General features: G+C 37.9%; 1 protein-coding gene across 6 annotated transcripts; it reads left to right on the top strand.

Moving 5' to 3' along the window:
- Positions 1-1,157: 1,157 nt before the first annotated feature.
- Positions 1,158-19,595, top strand: LOC128738915 (protein zer-1 homolog). 6 transcript variants are annotated; one of them, XM_053834402.1, is made up of 12 exons: positions 1,158-1,336; positions 2,782-3,115; positions 12,873-13,250; positions 13,309-13,531; positions 13,591-13,809; positions 13,870-14,072; positions 14,130-14,301; positions 14,377-14,538; positions 14,597-14,758; positions 14,821-14,970; positions 17,565-17,810; positions 17,867-19,595. In XM_053834402.1, the coding sequence occupies exons 2-12, from the start codon at positions 2,937-2,939 to the stop codon at positions 18,047-18,049; spliced, it is 2,277 nt and encodes a 758-aa protein (XP_053690377.1). In that variant the 5' UTR covers positions 1,158-1,336; positions 2,782-2,936; the 3' UTR covers positions 18,050-19,595. The 6 variants fall into 6 exon arrangements, with proteins under 6 accessions (XP_053690377.1, XP_053690378.1, XP_053690375.1 ...); XM_053834403.1 differs by having other exon boundaries at positions 2,630-3,115; XM_053834400.1 differs by having other exon boundaries at positions 2,627-3,115.
- The last annotated feature ends 2,019 nt before the right edge of the window (positions 19,596-21,614 follow it).

Below are 21,614 nucleotides of genomic sequence, written 5' to 3'. Positions count from 1 at the left end.
ATATCTATACACCAAGAAAAGTCGCGTCGCGTCGCAGGCGCTTGCACTCTGACGGTACCCTGAAAGGTAGAATCACAGAAAACAGATTAACAGGCTCGAAGGAAGTAATCGATTTTTTGTGTGTAAAATCTGTCGGTAGCGCCCTCCAGAAATAGTTTACCAAACGCATAAAAAAATATCCATGTACCTTTATCAATATTTCTTTGTGCTGGAGTTACATAGCAGCGATGGCAGCGACATCAAGATTTAGTTTGTCACTTACTGCTCGAGGGGTGCTCTATTGAAGGATTACTCGTAGATTACATAAAAACCTTTTACACACTTTTTGTCAATTACCTGGTAGTCTGTTCTCTGTGGTAGAATGGAGCTTTAAAGTCGCGAATATAGTTTTAGATTTTGGCGTTTTTTAGAGAAGAATTATTTTTCGGCAATTTTAATACGCGTAATTTTAATTGTAATAATTCTAGATAGAATTAACAAAAGGGCGAATGTCGCAAATGTAAACAAAACGGGTGAGAGGTATTTTTTGCTGGACCAGCATAGGAAAATTAACCCTCACCCGGTTTGTTTACGCTTGCGACATTCGCCCTTTTGTTAATTCTATCTTCAATTAATGAATTTCTGCGCTAATCAGTAAAGCATTGCAAGCAGATGTCAGTGCGTTTTTTTTTCCTCCCAGATTTGACAGTGTTGTGGGGTTTGTTTTGATTACTTATTCGCAAGACCCAGAAGCAAAAAACTGCAAAAAGGACAAAAATGTATGTTGTACAGAACTGTTATCATTTTCCTGCTTCGGAAAAGTCGGGTATTTCTGGTTTCCGCAAACAAGTGGTACGAATTACAAGTAATAAACCAACTAGCAATAAAATTAAGTTACAAAGGGAATCAAAACAAAACACACAAAAACGTCAACCAGAGTTGAGGTTAGGCACCGTGCAAAGGTTTGTTCCAAGTATTGTACTAACGTACCTTTGTTATTCTAATCTACATTGTATACGGCGCTGATGCGACTGTGATGCGAGACCAAAAGTAAACGTCAAATTTTCTGGTTTGCTCTTTGCTGTCAATTCATCATTCTCAATCTCATTACGGATATGAAATGAATACGCGAGTAGTTTTCGATTTGTTGTGTGCTAATCGTGCTAATGAAAAAATTATATGAAATCGAACTTTATCGTAAAAATTAAACACAATATTAGCTACTATTATAGAAACGTGAACTGTTCAGGTTTTATTTGATTATCTGTTTGCAAAGTTTGGATGGTATCCAGCTGAGTAAAAGACGAAAGTGATTTTTTTTTGCGTTGTACACCGAGTGATTCAACCGACTCAACTTGTAAGAAAAAATAATGGTGGTCACGGGGAGTGAGCTATATTTCGGATTTATTTTTTAATTAGTGACAATGAATGAATATGTTTAATGTACCAATATTTTAACGGCGAAACAATTTTATAAAATGTCTGAACAACATAAGAGTTCTAAATTTCCGTTCATCCTATCAGCTGAGTGCATCCATCGTCTAAGCTAAAAGCGAATGTTTCATTGCTTTAGATGTATTACCCAGGACGATACCTGGAAAACCATTACTACTATTAACACAAAATTTTGCTTAATCAGCGTATTGCTTTGATTAAACGATTATTTGCAACATGTCTATCCTATGCAATATATTCGAGTAGATAATACTCAGTTTCTTACTGCGTTTAAAAATAAAGGCGACTAGATCTAGCGACTTTGGAGAACAAAATATTATGAACCTAATAAAGTTTTCAAAAATTAGTAAACGAAAACATAAATGTTCAATATCTATATTTATATATTGCTTCACACGTGATATTGTCATTTATTATTTCATAACTTGAAGTAACATAGGTTGCCTTCGGCTGGATGCAAGATATATGCATATCATACTTGCACTCCGTCGTTCGTATCATTTCATAAGCAAGTACATAAGACACAAGATTAACAAATTGATGAAGAAATACGCTGAAATCATCGACATTTTTCATAAATTGTTTTGTTCATGAACACCGTTAGTGCAAAAGCGAAACAATCGCTTGTATGAGTTTGTTCGATGAAACTGTTACCATCGTAGGTAGCGAGGAACAGACGAAATCATAGTATCAGAAGGCACAGAAGTGCTGCAGGGATGCCTGCCGCAAAATTTGGCTTATTTTTAGATTTTTTGAGCATTCGGGAGAAGATCAACAAGCGAACTTCAGCAATGACATATTTGGATGATCATAGTGGCGTTCTGGTTTAACAACCTAAAGCTCCATAAATGTTTAAGAGCGTGTTCCATTAGAACAACAGAAAGCAAGTTTCACTAATTCTTCCATTGCTCTCTAGTTATAAATTTCCTTTTTATGCTTTCATTCGCTATTGTTTTTGTATTTAAGCAAGTTTGATTATCAACCTGACAGTGGATCTGAAGATAAAGCAGAAGAAGCAAAAGCGGAGTTGATATTCAAGCATATTCAAGTGTTTACCTCGTATCGGTGAAGAAATATAAGATTAAAGCAATATGCAGATGAATAATCATTTTTCGCAAAGTAAAATCTATTCAGTTTTTATTTATTATTGTCGAAAATAGCGTTCGGTTTAATGGGTTTAATGCTTTGATAGCAGTCAGTGAATTATGTGACCCGCATACCACGTATCAGACAACGCTGCGAAACAAAGAATAACAATTAAAACTTGAGAACAGAAAGTATTTTGGGTTGAATTTCTACTTGGTGTTTCGATCAATATAACAAGTGAAGTGTTGAAATTGTTTACAGTACTAGCTTAGTTTTGGTTTGCTGCAAAAGTCTTATGAAATAACACCAAATACGTAACATCGTGAGTGTGTACCTGTTCCAATCAGGAAAGACAAGAGTTCCACTGCAGCCTAGCAGTACAAAAAAACTGCTCCACCAAGTGGTGGTAGGTCACGATGCTTGGACGTGTTCGCCTTAAAGAAGACGGTATCATGGATGAGGAGTTGCCAACGCTGCTCGAGACGACGTTTCGCTACTTGGCTAAGAACTTGCATGTGATTTGCACCGTCGATGCCGTAACGCATCAATTCGAGTTGAAGGACGACACCGTCATCCCGAATGAAATTTGTGATAGGTAAGGAAAAATATTATTCACTGATGTTTATACTATTGATTTCGGAATTCTTTGGTTAGCAGGGAAAAATATATTAGGCAAACTTACATGTCGCCGATTACAGTATTGTTCTGCGTTTAGTAGAGAAAGATGAACCACTGATTTTTGCTATTAAAACTGATTTTGGTATTTGACGTTTGTGGCTCTGATGTTTTGATAAATCGTGGTCGACCGAAGAGAAGTTATTTGTAAGAGGCAAAAGTCTAATTTTTTCCCAAACGCAGAGTAAATAACACACAGAGTAAAAAATGCGCAGGTAGTGTTTAACCTGAAGCAACAAAGTGAACGAGGTGGCTGTCTAGATTCTAAGCACAGTAGTTAAACGAAAGTTAAAATCCGGATTCAGCTAAGTTTTTTTTGTATTTTATAATGATTGAGCTTGAGAATGAAAACTCATGTAATTATTTAATAGAAAATTTTTGTTTCACCAAATTTTGATAGTTACATCATCTAAGAACAGGATGTTGGAACAGCATCGTACCTAGAAGCTAATTAGGCCGAAAACTATAGGCCATTTGATTCGGTGAAATGTCATAACCTTGCATTTAGTAACGCTGATAGGCAATTTATGCACCTTGCATTAATCCACAACTCTATTCAAAAGTTAATTAAAGGCAATGACAATCCTCAATGCAAGCTGTCAAATGAGCGCTCTTTTTACTACCAACGCGGTAGCAGCCCCATAGCGCCGCAAATACAAAAGATAAAATTGTACTTTCTTCAGCAATATTGTAGATAATAATTTACTCTACAATTGCCACTTACACTACTTTTTCGAATTCTGTTTTCGTGAGGCGTTGTAGTCAAATTAGCATCTACTGAGCAAAAAACCGAAAATAAAACCTGGATGCAACGAATCGTCAAATAGATTTTAAAATCGTCAGCATGTACCGGGTTTCAGCCTATTTCTAGGGTTAAAGTAAGGTTCTTTAACAACAAATGAACAAAAGGGGTTCCAAGTTACTGCATTGCGGTACGCAAGAAATATTCGTGACCATAAACGATACATTCAAACCAAGTTTCACTTGCAAGATTCTGTCGCTTAAGTACAAGCAATACATTAGAAATTATACTAAGGGTTCAAAATAAAAAAAAAACAAAATAGTCAAAAAAAGAAGTCCAAGAAGGTCAAAGTAGCCAATATGAATTTTTTTTTATCAAATTTTGGTAAATTCAATTGAGAGTCAATAGGTAAATCATCATTAACTTAATTGTTATAAGAGTAGTATTCTGTGTTTATGATATTACTTACTTATGTGTCCATGTCCGCCGGTCCGGCAAAGCAAAGGAATGAAATCAGAGATCTCCACTGTTGACGGTTATTAGCCATGGCTTTTACTTGTCGCCAGGACAGGTTCTCGTCTACAGCATGGATGTCGTTGGCTAAGCTTCGTCGCCATGAGCCTCTGGAACTGCCTCTTCTACGCTGTCCTTGCGGATTCTAGTCGAGTGCTTCTCTGCAGATCTCGTTCGCTCCTTTCCTCAAGGAGTGGCCGATCCACTTCTATAATTTCTGTTGCTAACAGGCACGAATGATAAATCGCAGGCACCGCTTAATAAAAACCTACAGTTTTTGCGTTGTCTCCGCTGAGATGCACCACGTTTCGCAGTTATACAACAGTCCGCATTTAACGTTTGAATAGAAAATTCGGGTTTTCGTATATTTAGTATCTGGTTTGAGCGCTAAATGTTTCGCAGACCTGAAAAGGCACCTGTTCAACTTGTTATCCCGCTACTGTGAAGTTGGTGGGATTGTCAGTGTTCACTAGAATAGACTTAGTTTTTGCTACATTGACTGTGAGACCTGCTGTCTGGGAGCTCTCGGAGAGGTCATCTAACTCCCTCTGCATACCGTTTCGGCGTTGTGCGGGTAAGACAATGTCGTCGGCTAGGTCGAGGTAATTTAGCTGCTCCATCGTCAGAGGATTTCAAGGCAATCCTCGATTTGGTCTGCTGTCATTTGCTCCATCTAATATCGCATCCATAACGATGAGAAACAGAAGCGGTGATAAAATGCAGCCCTGTCTCACGCCAGCAGTAACCCTTATAGGGTCGGACAAAACGCCGTTGTGCATAACCTTGCAGCAGAACGCCTCGTACTGAGCCTCGATGTGATGGACCAGCTTATCTGGAACTTCTCTACGCCTAAGTGTGCCCCAGATGTTTTTGTGGATTTTTTTTGTGTGTGGATATTATCACTACGACCAGCATTTTGATCTATTGTGATCTTATCCAGGTGTTGTTCCGCACTTCGTTGTTATTGCAGTATCGCTATAGAGTGAGCGAACTGCTTATTATCCGTGCTTAAAGTGTCTGTGTGTTTTCACCCCTTTTTCCCTCGACGCTTCTTATTACTTTTCAACCAATCTAGCTCTTGAGCCAGGTAGTGCGGAGACTAGTTATAATTTGTCCTTGGACAAGAGGCTTCTCATTCGCACCTCGAGCAAGTTTCATTATAACCAACTCCGGCTAACGGCTTCATGGTCGGTAAAGCAGAGCTCAGCACAGAGTGAGGGTGTGTACGTGTGTATGTATGACTTGCCTTTGAACAAGAGGCTTCATTCGCACCTCAAGCAAGTATCACTCTTACAACTTGCCCTGGCAAGAGGCTTTCATTGTTAGTAAATGTAGAATGCAGAAGGAAGGATGAGAGGGGCCTGGGAGTAAACCCATGCTAAAGTCACTTAACATCGAATGGCCTGATTCTACTAAGATTCGAACTCGCTTGTCAAGGCAGACTCGGTAACCTTGCGGCTACAGGGCCCCCCGGAGACGGTGTGGATTGAGACGGTCGAACGCCTTTCCGAAGTCAACGAACACCAGCAGAAGAGAGTCCTGGGATTCGTTGATCTGCTCCAATATAATGTGGAGCGTTGTGATATGGTCTACACATGATCGACCAGCACGGAATTCAGCTTGCTGCCACCGGAGAGTGGCGTCAATCTTCTTCTGGATCCTGTTGAGGATTACCTTACAGAGTACTTTGAGAGTAATACAGGGCAACGGTGTGCCACACCAGTTACCGCATCCTTTTTTAGGGACTTTGACAAATATGCCCTGCATCCAATCCATCGGAAAGTCTTAATGGCTGCTACAATTTCATCCAGCGATTACGCCTCTGAGTTGACGCGACTAATTCGACTAACTGTAGGCGTCATACGCTGCTGGTTTTGTTGGTCTCTGACATTTGAAACTCGGAAGAGTTGTTCAATCGCTTAAGCTGTTCTCAACGGTCAATCAGTAGCTGACCATCTCTGTTCTTTAGTGGCATCTTTGTATTTATCCTGGCGCCACTAAAGCGACGAAAAATATCGTACAACTAACGCATATCACCATTGGTGACGGCGGTTTCCCCTTGTTCGGCTAGGGAGTTAGTCCAGGCACTCTTGTCCCGCCTACAAGCTCGTTTAACAGCCCTCTCCAGTTCGGCGAATCGTTGATGGACAGCTGCCTTAGCCGATCTGATTCGTGCTTGCTCAATGCAGGCTTTCGCCTCTCTCCGCTCGTCGATCTTCCTCCAAGTTTCATCCGATATCCATTCCCTCCGCCCGCTGCGCACTTTGCCTAGGGTTTCGTCACTAAAAGTGATAAAGGCGTTCTTGCTGCCGGTCCATTGCTCTTCGACGGTTCCACCAGGTGGTAGCTCCGAGGCTTGGGACTCAAGTTGTTTGACAAAGGCCCTTTTCACCTCGGGATTCTTCAGTCGGCGGTCGTCGTAACGGCACCCAACTTTCTTCTTCCGTCGTAGGATACGTGCGACACGCAAACGTATCTCAGCGATAACAAGATGATGGTCAGATGCAATATCAGAATGGTGTCAGACTGAGCTTCAGTAAAGAAGTCAAACACCTCGGAATAATTCTTGATAAAAAACTGAACTGGGCTGCCCACCTAGATTATGCTGTTAAGAAAGTAATTTCGGCTATCTGGGGATGTAGCTCACTGTTTGGCAAAACCTGGGGATTGAATCCTTTTGGTCATATACTACTATTGCACGGCTTAGGATAACCTATGCTGCAGTCGATGGTGGCCAAAGGTGATAGCCCAAGCTAAACTAAACAAAGTTGAGCGCCTGGCCTGGCTTACAGTTGCCAGTACCATGCGTACAACATCTACTGCAGCCATGGAGGCAGTGCTATGCTTAATGTCTTTGCATCTTATTGTGAAGAAGAAAGCAGAGTTCAGTATAACTATACTCGAAGGTGCCAAATCGGTCATCTTCGCATACTTCGGGAGTTCAATCTGACACGCTTAGTAACTCCAGTCTCTGACTGCATGGAAGCCAGGCTCAATATGGACGTTCTATATGGGGTGAATAAAACAGTTCGCTCAATGTGGAATAATGGAGGGCCCGATCTTCCATCTAGAACCATCTGCTATTTCACAGATGGTTCAAAAATGGGACTGCACTTCGGAGTCTATGGACCCGGCATCAGGGAAACTCTGGCTTCGGAGTCTATGGACCTGGCATCAGGGAAACTATCTCATAAGGAAAGTGGCCAACCATTTTTCAAGCAGAAGTATATGCAATATACATCTGTGCAACAATATGCTTCAAATGAAAGTACAGGCATGCGAAAATCGGTATCTTTACGGACAGCCAAATAGCACCTGGCACTCAAGTCCGCCAAATGTGTGTCCAAAATAATCTGGGAGTGCAGCACGACATTGAGGGAGCTTTCCCATCATAAGAAAGTTTTATTACTTTGGGTGTCCGGTCACTGCGGAATCGAGGGCAATGAATTTTCTGACAATCTAGCCAGACAAGGATCGGCTCAGCAATTTATTGGCGCTGAACCGTTTCTGGGCAGCTAGAAATAGTATCCTGTTGGAATTAAACACAGGGTTGTAGACAAGCTAAACAGTTTATCTACCCAATCCATGCAGTAACTAAAAACTACTCCATTTAACTCGTAGTGAACTACGTACAATCACGGGACTCCTAACAGGACACAGTTCCGCTCTTTGTCATTTAAAGAATATCGACAAGGTATCATCCGATCAGAGCGCATCTGCTCTGCAATTGCAGTGTTCTTGTATTATTAAGGCACAACTTCTTCGGAAGCTTCCTTCTTACTTCATATCAGGTATGGAGCCTAAATCCCAAAACGGTCATTGGCTTTATTAACCATGTAGTACCTAATTAGGGCACAGGATTACAACTATTCTGCTCAACTCCATCAATGAGTATGAGCGGTCCCTAAACTGTGTACAGCAATCGGGGCCTGCCACAAAAGACGATCATTAAGACTCGCAGTGGTCTTTTAACCCAATGCCCTTCTTGCATACAAAAAAATGCCTTATCAGCGCTGCGTTTGTTGCGTATATCAGGAAGGCTCCTTCGCCATTTTCGGCTGATGGAGATGTGGTCGATTTGGTTTTCTGTTCGGCCGTCGCGGGAAACCCGCCTGACTTTATGTACTGGTTTATGGGGAAAGAGCGATCCACCAATGACCATGTTGTTATTACCGCAGAATTTTGTAAACAGCTCCCCGTTTTCGCCTAGGTCATAGCGTCCCATGACGCGTTCACGGTCCGCGTTGTTTGAGCAAATGTTCGCGTTGAAGTCGCCCAAGTGGATTTGGATGTCCCCCTTCGGGATTTTCTCAAACACGCTGTTCAGCAGAAACTCTCCTTGTGATAACTTTTTTATTTTTTTTGTTGATAAATTCCATTGACCAAATCAATTTCCCCTGCAGCCAAGGTACTGTATAGCCCGAGTTTTGCTACTTTCAATTTCAAGTTTGTGTGTATTTGTCGCTAGTTCAACTTTGATATGTTTTGAAGGTTAAATTTTTGTCACGAGCAATTCTGCACCCTGAACGTCCTGAAACAGTTGAATGAACGTATAAATATTTCAACAAACGAACCACTACCTATGGTATGTTAACAAATACTAGACACTTTAGTGCTCTAAGGATTATTTCGAACCGATGGCACTACGATTAATCAACGAATAACTAAATAAATAAATAAAAAAAAATAAAAAAATAAGCAACTTATTGAAAATGTCGAAATTAAGGCTTTAATTATTGAATTCAACTAAAATTCGAAAACGAAAATGTGTTCACGTTTTTAGTCATATATCCTCAGAAATAACATGGTAATAAGCGCTTAAATTATGGGCGACGGTGCATTCTAGGGAGAGCATCAACTACTAGTTAATATACCCTAGTGTACCGTTCTGCATTGGCAGTGAAGCCGTCAATGCAAACTGCTGGGGTAAACATTGAAATGAACTACAGTCTGTACGTCTAAGACATATGTATCTCATTCGCATACACTTCGAATTTGTTCATTATAAAACATTCAATAAGGAAACGTGCCTGTCATGTACTTGGCGCTATTTGTCAGTGTAACGCACTGTGATAAGTGGAGTGTGCAATTACTTTTGTCTAAGTGCAGTGAGGCATACTCACGTTGTAGGTCACACCGGATACCACACGTAAAGCTACCTCTGTTATGTTGCAGCGTTTAGTAAGCTCGGCTTTTGCAAACGAGTGATATTGACTTTGGTCATTGCTCAGATTTTGTTTACAGACACATTTGTATGAGCAGGTTAAGTATATAGATCAGGCAGTGAATATGGTGGTCTATGACCTTTTTAGTAGTTTGATAGCTAGTGATACACAGATGTATTATTGATTAACTTTTTGAATATTAAGGGGGCATAGTACTTTTTACACCATATTTTTTGCCTTATTTCAAATATTTTTTTCTCGATAACGCGAAAAGCGAATCGATTCGGGTTTATTGCTTGCTGAACATTGCACCGTATACTAATATTTGCAGTTTAGTTTGCATATGTGAACCTCTTCCCCTCTCCCCTACGGCTCCTTGAACATGATCATTCGAAAAAAACATGATTTGCGGTACCATGGTTTGGTGCTGGGGGGCTTATCCGAATTGAAAAATTCCAAAACGACATGAAAGAATATTAAATTATCTCGTGTTTGACCCATCCTTTATTTAAAATTCGAACGCATAACAAAATGGCGGACATTCAAACATAAAAGTAAGGTTTTTAACCGAAAAAATTGACTTTAAACATTTCTAAAAAATACAAAAATTGTAATATCGAAAAAAGGATGGGTCAAACACTAGATAATTTTGTTGGCTTTGAAACAAAAAAAGAATCATGAGAATTGCTTCAGCCGTTCTTGAGATATTTATGGTACCGACTTTCAAAACCTGGTTTCGAGAAAAACGACGTTGAAGTTTTTATTCGCTGTGTAATCGCTCCAGACATGCGCGGTACAAATAGCTGTAACTTTGTCAATTTTTGGAATTCATCGAAATGACTTGAAACACATATGGTCAAAATGTTAATCTTTCGAAATAATCAATAAAAAAAATTTCGATTTTTTTAAATTGAAAAAGTACTATGCCCTTAAGTACCCCTTAAATCTGGAACTTGGGTGCGATCCACCTCATAAATTTCAGAAATTGTCATAAATTTTAATGTACGAAAAATATATAATAACCTTCGCTAGAAATAAAGAAACACAAATAAAATGGAAACTTCTATTACAATTTTTTTTGTTTTGTTATGTGCTCGATTGATTGCTTTATTTTGTGTTTTATAGGTTTGTCTCTAAAAACTCTCAGCTAATAACCATACTCTTGATATGTAACCTGGAAGTCACAGCTTACAGGATTAAAATACCTGCAGCACAATTAAATAACCTGAAAATAGCAAAATTGAAATTGAATTTTTGGGCCAACAAAATTCGCGATAAATGGGAGACATCATCCGAAGCGGATCGAAATTCACATCTGTAGCATACACATGTTATATCTTACAAGTTTGGTTGAGCTTTTCAAAATTTTATTGATTTGGTGTGATAGCATCCGAGCGAGATCTTCAATTTGTAATATTGTAATTGAATGGTTAAGAAATTAAATAAAATATTGAATAGTTAAGAAATTAAACAAAATATTGATTTCTTATTTGAGCTACACTGAATATAAAAGCAAATGAGTTGTAGAACAAAATTCAATAGAAAGTAAATTTACTGTAGTTTCATATGTAACAAAGAGAAAAAATCTTTCTGTGAGATGAAAGTTTTAGTAAATTTTAAAAGTTGTTGTTTGTTTAGTATCTCTGAAATGTATTGCTTATGTCTATTTTGTTGATTGAGGCAGATTTAAACAATTGAAATCTTCGTTCTATGACATTAGCGAAAGCATTGTGACCGGGTGTGTGCATATGAACACAAATCTTAACTTTTCGCAACATATTTTTTTTATTTTGCTTACCCTTAAAATCGTAACTAACTTAAATTAATATGGTAAAAGCACCAGTTTTGGCCATAGTTTGTCAAACTTCTAAGGATATCGATCATGTTTTATAAAAAACGAACAAACTAAATATGTTTAACATCTTCAACAGGTAATTTCAGTCTTAATCTTCATAATGTATAAGTTTATTTGATGGAAATATGCTTTTTTGTTTTAATTTTTGTCGAATGAAAAACCTCTGCTGGGTTCCTATTTTGGCCATAATGTTCTTCTATTAGCTACTCTGTGTTACTATTTTGGCCACTCTGCTGAAGAAGTATCGCAAAACAATTTAAACTACCATGTAATCTATGTTACTGAATTAGTTAGGTAGTCTGTTTAGCAACAGAGGTCTCTTTAAACGACAGTTCTGGATTCGTACTATCTACGTTATTGTGCTACTTGGTTGATGTTATTGGCGATACCATTGTTTTGAAATCACTATAAGTAAATTTGTATTTGTTTAAACAAAAATACCAACATTAACTAAATTCGAAGCTCTTTTTCCTAAACACGGTCGTTCTGGATCTTTAAGTGCAACAGTGCGCACGATGATGCAAAGATCAGTCATCGTGTGATAATAATGCTCGAACTGTTTGACCGTTTGATTGGCATCATGTACAAACTCCGTCTGTTTGTATATGCATATATGTACACTTTGCTGCTTCCTTTCTTATTACTGATCGAAGCGTTTAAGCTTTCCGAACCGTAACGTATTTGCTGTCTCTGTGATGATATTTTGTTTCCATGTCTACACATAGGGGAGAACTCCGTTTTTGCGTTGATTTAAATACATTTGGTAATATGTACTTAAATTATACAGTTTTTTCAGTGGGTATTATCTTTGCATTTTTGCTTACTTATGTGTCCTCGTCCGCCGATTCGACAGAACAAAGGTATGAAGTCGGTCTTCTTTAGCCACCGTCGACGGTCACCTGACATGGCTTTCACCTGCCGCCAGGAAAGGTTCGCACCAACAGTATGAAAATCGTTGGTTGACCATCTGGGTCTGCCTGTGCATTCTAGTCGAGTGTCTCCTTGCAGATTTCGTTCGCTTTTCTCTTCAAGGTATTCAACGCCAACTTCTGAATCTCTGACTTTAGTGGGCGCTAATGATATCGTCGACAGTATTCCGAATTGGAGATACAAGTGTGAGACCACCAAGGCCGAACGATGTCTCGCAGGCAACGGTTTAACGAAGACCTGCAGTGTTTACGTTGCCTCCGCCAGTACGCACCACGGCGATTGAAAATTCATGTTTTGGTCAATGAGATGATCTGAAAAATTCTGTAACATTCCGAAAACCAATGAAAGTTCTTCCAATGTTCGTTCTTCACAAAAAACACATTTACTCGCTCATAAGAAGTACAAAATAACGTGACCAGTACTCGAAGTCGATATTAAAATGTTAAAAGTTGTATCGTAACTTTCGTTTCAGATTCTTGCGCTACCAGCAGGACTGCGGCCAAGATATTAATGATCGTTTCATACAGATTTTCCGTGATACGGAAAAGACACCGTTGCGTAACATTCGGCTGCGAAATAGTACGATTACCAATGAGGGAATGCGAATCCTGTTGCGACACAAACTCAACTCTTTATCAATGTGGTATTGCAACAAGATTACAACTGCCTCGTGGAACATTCTCATCGAAAACTGCAAGCAGTTACGTTCGCTAGAGTTGGGTCGCTTTGTCGATATGCTGAAACACAGCGAACCGAATGAGAAGACACCGATTGATTTTCAACTGGTTTTACCCCAACTAAGGCAGCTCATCCTTAACGGAGTTGTTTTGCAACCGTCAATTCAGTTTGGGTAAGTCAAATGTGTGTAGTGTTTCTAGCTAATTGACCTATTTTTCTTTCTTTGTCAGTCACTTATCTGAGTTGACTTATCTGGATTTAACAGCATGTATATTTGCTGAATTCAGTTTAAAAGCACTAGTCGAATTGCCGAATCTTAAAGCCCTCATACTTTTCAACGTCTGGCCGTTGGACCACGAGTTCCCAACACTGTGTAAATTGAAGAATCTGCAAACCCTAGATCTGTCGGTATCCAGAGCCAATGTTGATGGAAACTACCTAACCCCTAATAAGGTATTTCTCAATACATCTTGAGAGGGTGATTTCAATTCAAAATCCATGTCACATTTTAGTTGTTGTCGAGTATAGTGGAAAATCTACCACTTCTACGACATCTTGATATATCCGGTACAAATCTTGCCGGTGATGGAGTAGCAACAGAGACAAACAACACTACCAAAAGCTCGGATATTCCAGGATTAACTAGTCGTGCGGATCGGCCTTTGGATTTTCTTGGGTTGTATTATACAGCACATTCGGCATGCAAATGGCATGATATTCCAGCTATAAAGGTAAAATGAAATCAAAGCAATATTTTAGGCAGGTAAATAAAATTTAAAAATCTAATATAGATTGCTGGAGAAGCTACGGAAGAACAAATTCTGGTAGCTGCATCCGTTTATCAGGATCGACACGAACTTCTGACTAAGGTACTAAATGATCTCTACCACCTGCTGCGGTTTGAAACCTGCAAGCAAATTCACAAAGCGTTAGATGTAGTGTTGTCTGCCATGGATAAACATATTCGAGTGAAGAATATACAGATCAGCGGAAGGTTTGTAAGACTGTAGCTCGTGTTCAAGAAAGATTAAAAACGTTTCCTTTGTTTTAGTGCCACATTATTTTATATCGTAAAAGGACGTAACAAGATTCAGTTTGGTGTTCCGTTGAAAAATCATATTATTCATACGCTATTAAATGGAATGTCGACACATTTGACTGATGATACAATGATGCGGAATGGTTGCCTCACCCTGTGTCAATTTAACATACCACAGGATGTGGTGAGTGATCTTCTAGTAGTGTTGTTCCAAAGTTCACTTTCGATAATGGCGTGTGTGCTTTTCTTTATATTGTAGTTATTCGAATACGAAAGGTTAGTCCGCATTTTATTACATGGTGTGTCCTACCGCGAACAAGAAGGTTTTGTACAGCGAATCGCTATCTATCTATTGAATTCGCTCGCATGCCAGGTGGACGGAAGTCAAAAAATGTTTCTTGGAGATTTGGGTGCCATATCGGTAAAAGAAAGTAATTATTCCATTCAAATCAAAAATAAGTATAATATTTGTTTCGCAGACAATGCTCAATCTGATTAGCGATCGACTATCGCGTAAAATTTTCGACGATGTGATGGAGGTTGCTTGGTCCACAATGTGGAATGTGACAGACGAAACAGCAAAAAATTGCGAACGATTTCTCGACGGTCGTGGAATGGAGTACTTTTTAGGATGTTTGAAAGTATGAGCATATTTTACTAAGCCGCTAAAAGATTATAATCGAAAACTTGGATATTATTTCAGCTGTTTCCAGAGAAGGACGATCTTTTGCGCAATATGATGGGTTTGTTGGGAAATGTTGCAGAAGTGAAGGATCTGAGACCTCGCCTAATGACACCGGAATTTATAACGGAGTTTGCAGATTTGCTGGATTCTTCCAGCGACGGAATTGAGGTAAGTGTACGCATTTTATTACTTTCACTGAAAAAAGCTCTCTTGTTTTATGGTTATACAGTAATACCTTGATATAAAGCAACCTCAATTTAAAGTAACTTCGATGGAACATAATTCGATAAAAAATTACGTATTTTTTTTTAAATTAATGAAAAAAATTTGCATAAATCCACCTTGCGGTGTGACCTCACATTTCTACTGTGCCAAAACCATCATTTTTATGTATATGTTTAAGTATATGATATGACGATATATTATTCCGTTATATAGATATTCAAATTTCAATTGACAAAATCTTCGCTCTTCGTTTCTTCACAACTCTTGATGTACCTTACAAATCACAAGTCTAAACATCATAAAATTTGAAAGTTAACGGTTTGTTTCGGAAAGTTTCGTTTGAATATAATAAATAAATTTCTTTTTTGCTTTGATATAACGAAACGAAAATTAAAATAGAATTGCGTTTTGTTTTGAGCTATTACTGTATTAAAAAATTTATCTATGGGCTTAAAATATAAGAATCGGCAATTAACGGAGGGATTGGTAGAAGAAAGTAATGAAACAGAGTCGATAGGATCTAACAGATTTAGATTAGCGTGAAGGGGAAAGAGCGGAAGATGAGGATAAGAGAGGATCATTGAAGCAACGTTTAAGAAGTTGTGTGCCGCAATCTTTTATTCAAGCTGCGCAATTCATTGATCGAACCAAGCTGTAATCGGAGCTTTACAAGCTGTTTATATACATTCTACAGTCAAATCAAATGGAAGTGTCCAAATTATGTACAGCTGCTGATGGGGTCCAAAATAGGTTGGTTACCTTAATTAATTTTTATAACAGTAGTTTTTACAATTAACGGAGTGAACGGTAGAACAAAGTAATGAAATACAGAGTCAAAAGCCTCACATGTTGGGAGGATAGTACTTCGGTCGGATTTCTAAAAACGGGGAGTGAACAACTGGCACGATGCGATTCACCGGACTATAAACTGGACGGATATACAAATGACCAGAGAACTTTTTAGAGGGTTTCATTTACCCTTTCTACAAAAAGTTGCATCGAATCGTCTGTAGCAAATACCGAGGCTGAATTCAGGGCAGTCTGCCATGCTTCTCGTTCATCGAATTTATTTGTTTTTAAAGGTTATGTGTGGGGAACTTATGGAGCTTATTCTATAAATCGCGGAAAATTGTATATTTACTGCGCCCTCTCAGTTCCCGCTGAGCGATACACCAAGTGATACGCTCTTTGTGCACTAACGGATGGAGTATAACGGATCAGGAGTATATTCTAGGAATAAAAGCAAAAGATGGTGCAATACTTTATCAATTTTGTAGTTAAAAATTAGCTCCATAAATGCATCATGCATAACTTTTACAGATTTTGTTCGACTGAGGCAGTACAGTCAAATAAGTAAAATCGGTGCACAAGGAGCATGACAGTGCTGACTCTAATATGCCTACAACGTGTTCTCCCGCACATTTTTACATAAATTTTTTTTTCACCGTTAGCGAAATTGTTTTTCGGGAAATAACGAGGTGCTTTTTGGAGGGTCGTCAAAATCGTATCAAACGTATCAAACGTCACCTTTGTATGTGACGGATCAGACTCATCGTCTATTTATGGATTTTAAGGTGGAATACGATTCAATTAAACAAAATAAGCTGTGGTAGATATTGTTTGAACATGGACGAAACTGATTAAAAAGATACGAAAAACGCTGGAGGGATCAAAACCATGCGTACTTCATATGCTTATGTGGCGGCGTTGGATGTAATGATCTTGAGGATGCTCTCTTAAAGCTTACTGTTCAATATGAATTTTGATGGTGCGGTGCAAAAAGCAAACGTGCAAAGAAACGGTACAATTATAACGAAACTTCGTATGTTTCTGGCTTTGCGCATGACATTGATATCAACGAAATCGACCAATCCGCCATCAACTATGCTAAAACGAAGTACATACATGGTAGCTGGTAGGACGCGTAGGAGTATAAGTGAAAGTGGTATTGGTGCTGCGGTTGAGCTTAATTGGAAACGATTTTAATGTGTCATTGAATTTATATATCTTAGTACGCTTGTGACGTGTCAATGCAGCTGCAGCTGCGAATAAGGCCTACACAGACTACGTAGTTCGCTGAAGTTCTTTAGCTTACAAACTGGCAAAAAACTTACAATGCTAGTTTTATATCTGATCCTCCCAGTAGCCTATTACGGGCGTGATGTATGGGCGCTTCAGCGGTCAAAACTTTGTGGTAAGCTGGAGCGCGGCGTACACGCTTTAATCACGAATTGTACCAAGTATACAAGTATGCTGAGTTGGCGAAGATAATACAATACTGCAGGCCAGATAATCAGGACGAGTTCGCCGATTTGATGGCGCTATACAGGAAAAAGACAAGACGATGGCCTTTTTGCATTACAAGCGTTTTCTAATGTATTATGTATTATGTATGTCCGATTTTTTTTAATTCATTGATATAACTCTACTATTATAACGTTCTTGTTTAACCGCCGTACCATATTGAATCACCCTAAAACCAACACCTGATCTTTTGTAGTATAACAAATAAATAAAATAAAATGTTTCATTTTCAGGTCAGCTACAATGCCGCTGGTGTGCTGGCGCACATTGCATCTGATGGAGAAGCGGCTTGGACTATTCCTGTGCCTACCCGTGATCGTGTTTTGGTACGCATGGTGGAAGCAATCGAGCGGTGGGACTTATCAGCCGAGCGGAACATAAACTACCGCAGCTTTGAGCCGATTCTTGGTTTGATCCGTTGCTATCATACCCCCGCTTGCCAGCACTGGGCTGTTTGGGCACTAGCAAATTTAACCAAAGTAATTGTTATGGTTGACAGTTGCGAAATAATGCTTAATGCACTACTTATTTATAGGTTTATCCCACTAAATATTGCCGATTGGTAGAGCGCGAACGGGGTGTCGATTTGCTTCAAGCTTTGATAGATCATCCCCAACCGTATCATCGACTCAAAGAATTGGCACAAATGGTTTTGACGCATTGCAGAAATTTCAACGATCAGATCGATCAGTGCCGTAAAATGGAACTGGATGGTTAGGAACATGCGGCATATTTAATTTCAGTAAAAACCGGCAACGGAAGTACATTGGGTGAGCGCACGTTTACACATTGTAAAAATTTTAAGGTCAAACGGACGTTATTGACGTTGATTCAAAGGGCTCGAATCCAATTACCTATAATAAATTATTTGGTTTTCGGTACTGAACTGAATTGGATAAAATAGAGATTTTGCTAACCTATTTTTAATTTCTATATTTCTACTAGGAGAGTATATACTAAAATAGTATCAACCAATTCATCGTACTCATACTTCAATAATGTCTGATTTTTCCTTATTATTTAATACTACATCGTTGACAAGCAAAGCTGTTGTTGGAAATAGCATCTTTAGAGTAGGATGTGTATGATACAATTATTTAACATTTTAAATTAATCGCAAAACAAACACAATTAGGCTTCTGTAGGTCTACATATGCCGTAAATTTACATTGGATATAAACATAATAACGATCGTTACAGCTATGTAGTATACAAACAGTATGCAGAACTTTATTCTATTTATCATAATGTCTGGCTGCGCCATCTTTACGAATATTTATAATATATGTTGCAAAATCAATACAAAATTATACATGCAAAAAATGTGCATACTTGACTATCGCATTATTTCATCTGATCAATGGAAATATTCAAGGGCTACAATTTTTACAAATTTTATCATTTTGATGTCGACTTATACTGGTCAAGTTATTTTATAGTTTCTTATGAGGTAGTAAATGTGTTTTTTGTGATAAACGTACATTGTAAGAATTGGGAAAAATTATATGCAAACTGTGAAAAATAATTGACCGTCCAGGTGGGATTTGAATTGAGAGTTGTGGGCTCAAATCCCACCTGGACAGTCAATTGTTTTTCAGTTTCTATATATTTTTTCCAGTTCTTCCATTTTTTGTTCTTCATAAAAAAACATTTACTCCTTCATAAAAAAGATTGAAGGGTTAATTATGGTGTTTTATTTATGGAAGGCGTTTAGCACGATGGGCTGAGTTATTCATCGTGTAAGGGGCTATCCATGTACAATTTGCGAGCAAAACTAGAACTATGCTGTAGGCCACTCTGCTTGTATATAAACCTATTCTTTATAACCTACCTGTTTCACCTGAACATATACGAAGCTACGAATGTAGTTATTCCCTTGTAAGTACTCCTTTTTCCGATACAAAGCTGCAGTTCAAGTAAATTCTTGTATAATATATTTTACCATTAGTAATAAAACAAAGTTCGTTGTATAATTTGCAGCAGACCAACTTGACAATTTAAACATGTTTCACCATGTCATTAGCTGGTCAAACAAAAATCTTATTGCGTTGCTTTGCTTAAAAATCGCAAAACTGACAGAGTATCTCCATAGGAGTACTTTACTAAAAAGAATACGTCATTGCTTCGTAATGTTATGCTGATGATAAAATTTACTTCGGTTTCATGTAAATTATCTGTATTTTTTATGAATCAGATTGAAAAACTAGTTCTTTTGTCTAAATGTATAACAATTTAATCGGCATCGCAATTGTGAAGATTATAAAAACAAATAAAAATACTATAAAAATAAGTTGTTCATATGTTTGTATAATAATAGTATCACAGTCAATTATTGGTCATTGAGTACAATTCTCTACAATTATTTGTGTGTATTAGTACGCAATAGTTTTTAACTTTTAATTTTTCTTCAGTAAATATTGCTTTCTGCAAAGTTGTACAAATAGTAAAAATACACAACTTTACTGAACATAGTATACCTTTATCTTTGCCAGTTTAGGAACTGTAGAACTTTTGAAGTCCAAAATACCCCTACTTTGACTCAGAATTACTCGACTATGCGCAGACGACAGTAAAGTTGTTTAGAAACTAGATGATAAAAGCTACTAAATCCAGAAGATTATTTAGTTAAAACCATTATTTTAATTTCTGCTACTAGTTGGTCATTTACTGGAGGATACAAATGAAACCTAGATTTAGTAGCTTTTTTTAGTGCTTAAACTAGCAAAGATAGAGCTACACTATATTTAGCAAAGTTGTATATTTTTACTATTTGTACAACTTTGTAGAACATAAAAAAGTCCTACAACAACTACGAAAAGAGCTAGAATAGAGAAACTGATTTTACCGATTGATTTATAAGAAATAGGATTTTTATATCTTCGCTGAAGAGATAGAAGTTTACTGTTTTGAGCAAAATTTCTTGTAATAATATGTTCTAAAACTTCGCAGAACACATCAATGTGCTAAATTAAAACTGAAGAAAAATATAAAATTTATTTCACTTTTAGGGGGATTAATCAAAAATTAAACTTCACCAAACGAAAGATCTTTTAATTTCAAGAAACTTTTCCAAAGATTCCATAAACTTAAAATCACCCAGCTAGCATTTTCATATGTATAAAAAAGGTAAAAATCAGCATTACGTACAGATATACATGCTAACTAAATCGTATTTCATGCGCAAAATTGGCATATCCGTACTATTTTGGAGGCGATATACGTGATTACGAATAATTTTGAGCGTTACGACTATTTAAGTATTTATATACGATAATATCCGATAAAGCGCGAGTCGCTCCGTACTACTCTACGATTTTGTGCTGAAAATCGTATGTATGTCAGTCATTATCATTATATACGACAGAAAATCAATTTGATTCCACTTTATCCAGCTTTAGTTACGATTTCGAGTTTGTTAAGAGATATTTACGATAGTTTTCGTACATTGATATACGAGTTGGTGCTAGCTGGGTAAGTCTTCCCATTCAAAACCCTAATGCGTACGTGTTTTTGCTTTTGCAGCTAACAGCTAAGATCTCCCCGGCTATCCTGATGCATGATTTTGACCCATGCAGCGTCGCATGAATCAGCGTAGCTAGTTTCGTTGGCAAACCATGTTCTTGCATTATTTCCTTTGCTACAGCTAATTTTGTTTGACTGAATCGTACGCCGCCTTTAAGTCCACAAACAGTTGAACAGTTCACAAGTAGTAGGGGAATGTCGTCGTGGTTGGGCCGCCTTTTTGACATTTGCCCATAACTTCCGTTTCAAAAAGAATTTTTAAAAATCTAAATATATCGTTGGAAAGGTCTGAGAATAAGCTATGTTTCTGGAGAATCTTGAACTGATTGCTTAAACAATAATAAAGTTATAGACATTTACGTGAAGACAAAAAATGTTGTCATACTCGGGCCATGTTGCACAGATTGGGCCACCGCTCTTAATCTAAGAAATACGTAATGAAATTCTATGTAGAGACACCAAAAGAATGGATTTCGTGAGCAACGGCCCTTACAAGTATAAATATCCTATTTTTAATAACATCTTTGCGAAATTTTTGGTGATCTTGTAAAATCAATATTACTACAATCGCGTTACCCGAAGTGTACTACTGCAATGAAAAATCAACAACAATCTAGGCTTTTATTATACTAATTTTGCTTTATTTCATCACATTTCCCGCGACTGACGTTCTCTAGCGAAAATTGCGCTTGTGTGCTTAAAATTATGGTGGCCCAACCATGACTACACAAGTGGCCCGACCTTTACAAAAAGCGCTTTGG

This window comes from Sabethes cyaneus, chromosome 2 (assembly GCF_943734655.1).
Source record: "Sabethes cyaneus chromosome 2, idSabCyanKW18_F2, whole genome shotgun sequence".
NCBI classification, from domain to species: Eukaryota; Metazoa; Arthropoda; class Insecta; order Diptera; family Culicidae; genus Sabethes; species Sabethes cyaneus.
This window is presented reverse-complemented; position numbering and strand designations above follow the sequence as displayed.

Excerpts from the sequence above, each read along its gene's own strand:
- LOC128738915 (XM_053834402.1), top strand. The coding sequence starts at position 2,937 with ATGCTTGGACGTGTTCGCCTTAAAGAAGACGGTATCATGGATGAGGAG. Across the intron at positions 13,810-13,869 it reads ATGATATTCCAGCTATAAAG|ATTGCTGGAGAAGCTACGGA; the intron begins GTAAAATGAAAT and ends AATCTAATATAG. Across the intron at positions 17,811-17,866 it reads CACTAGCAAATTTAACCAAA|GTTTATCCCACTAAATATTG; the intron begins GTAATTGTTATG and ends ACTTATTTATAG.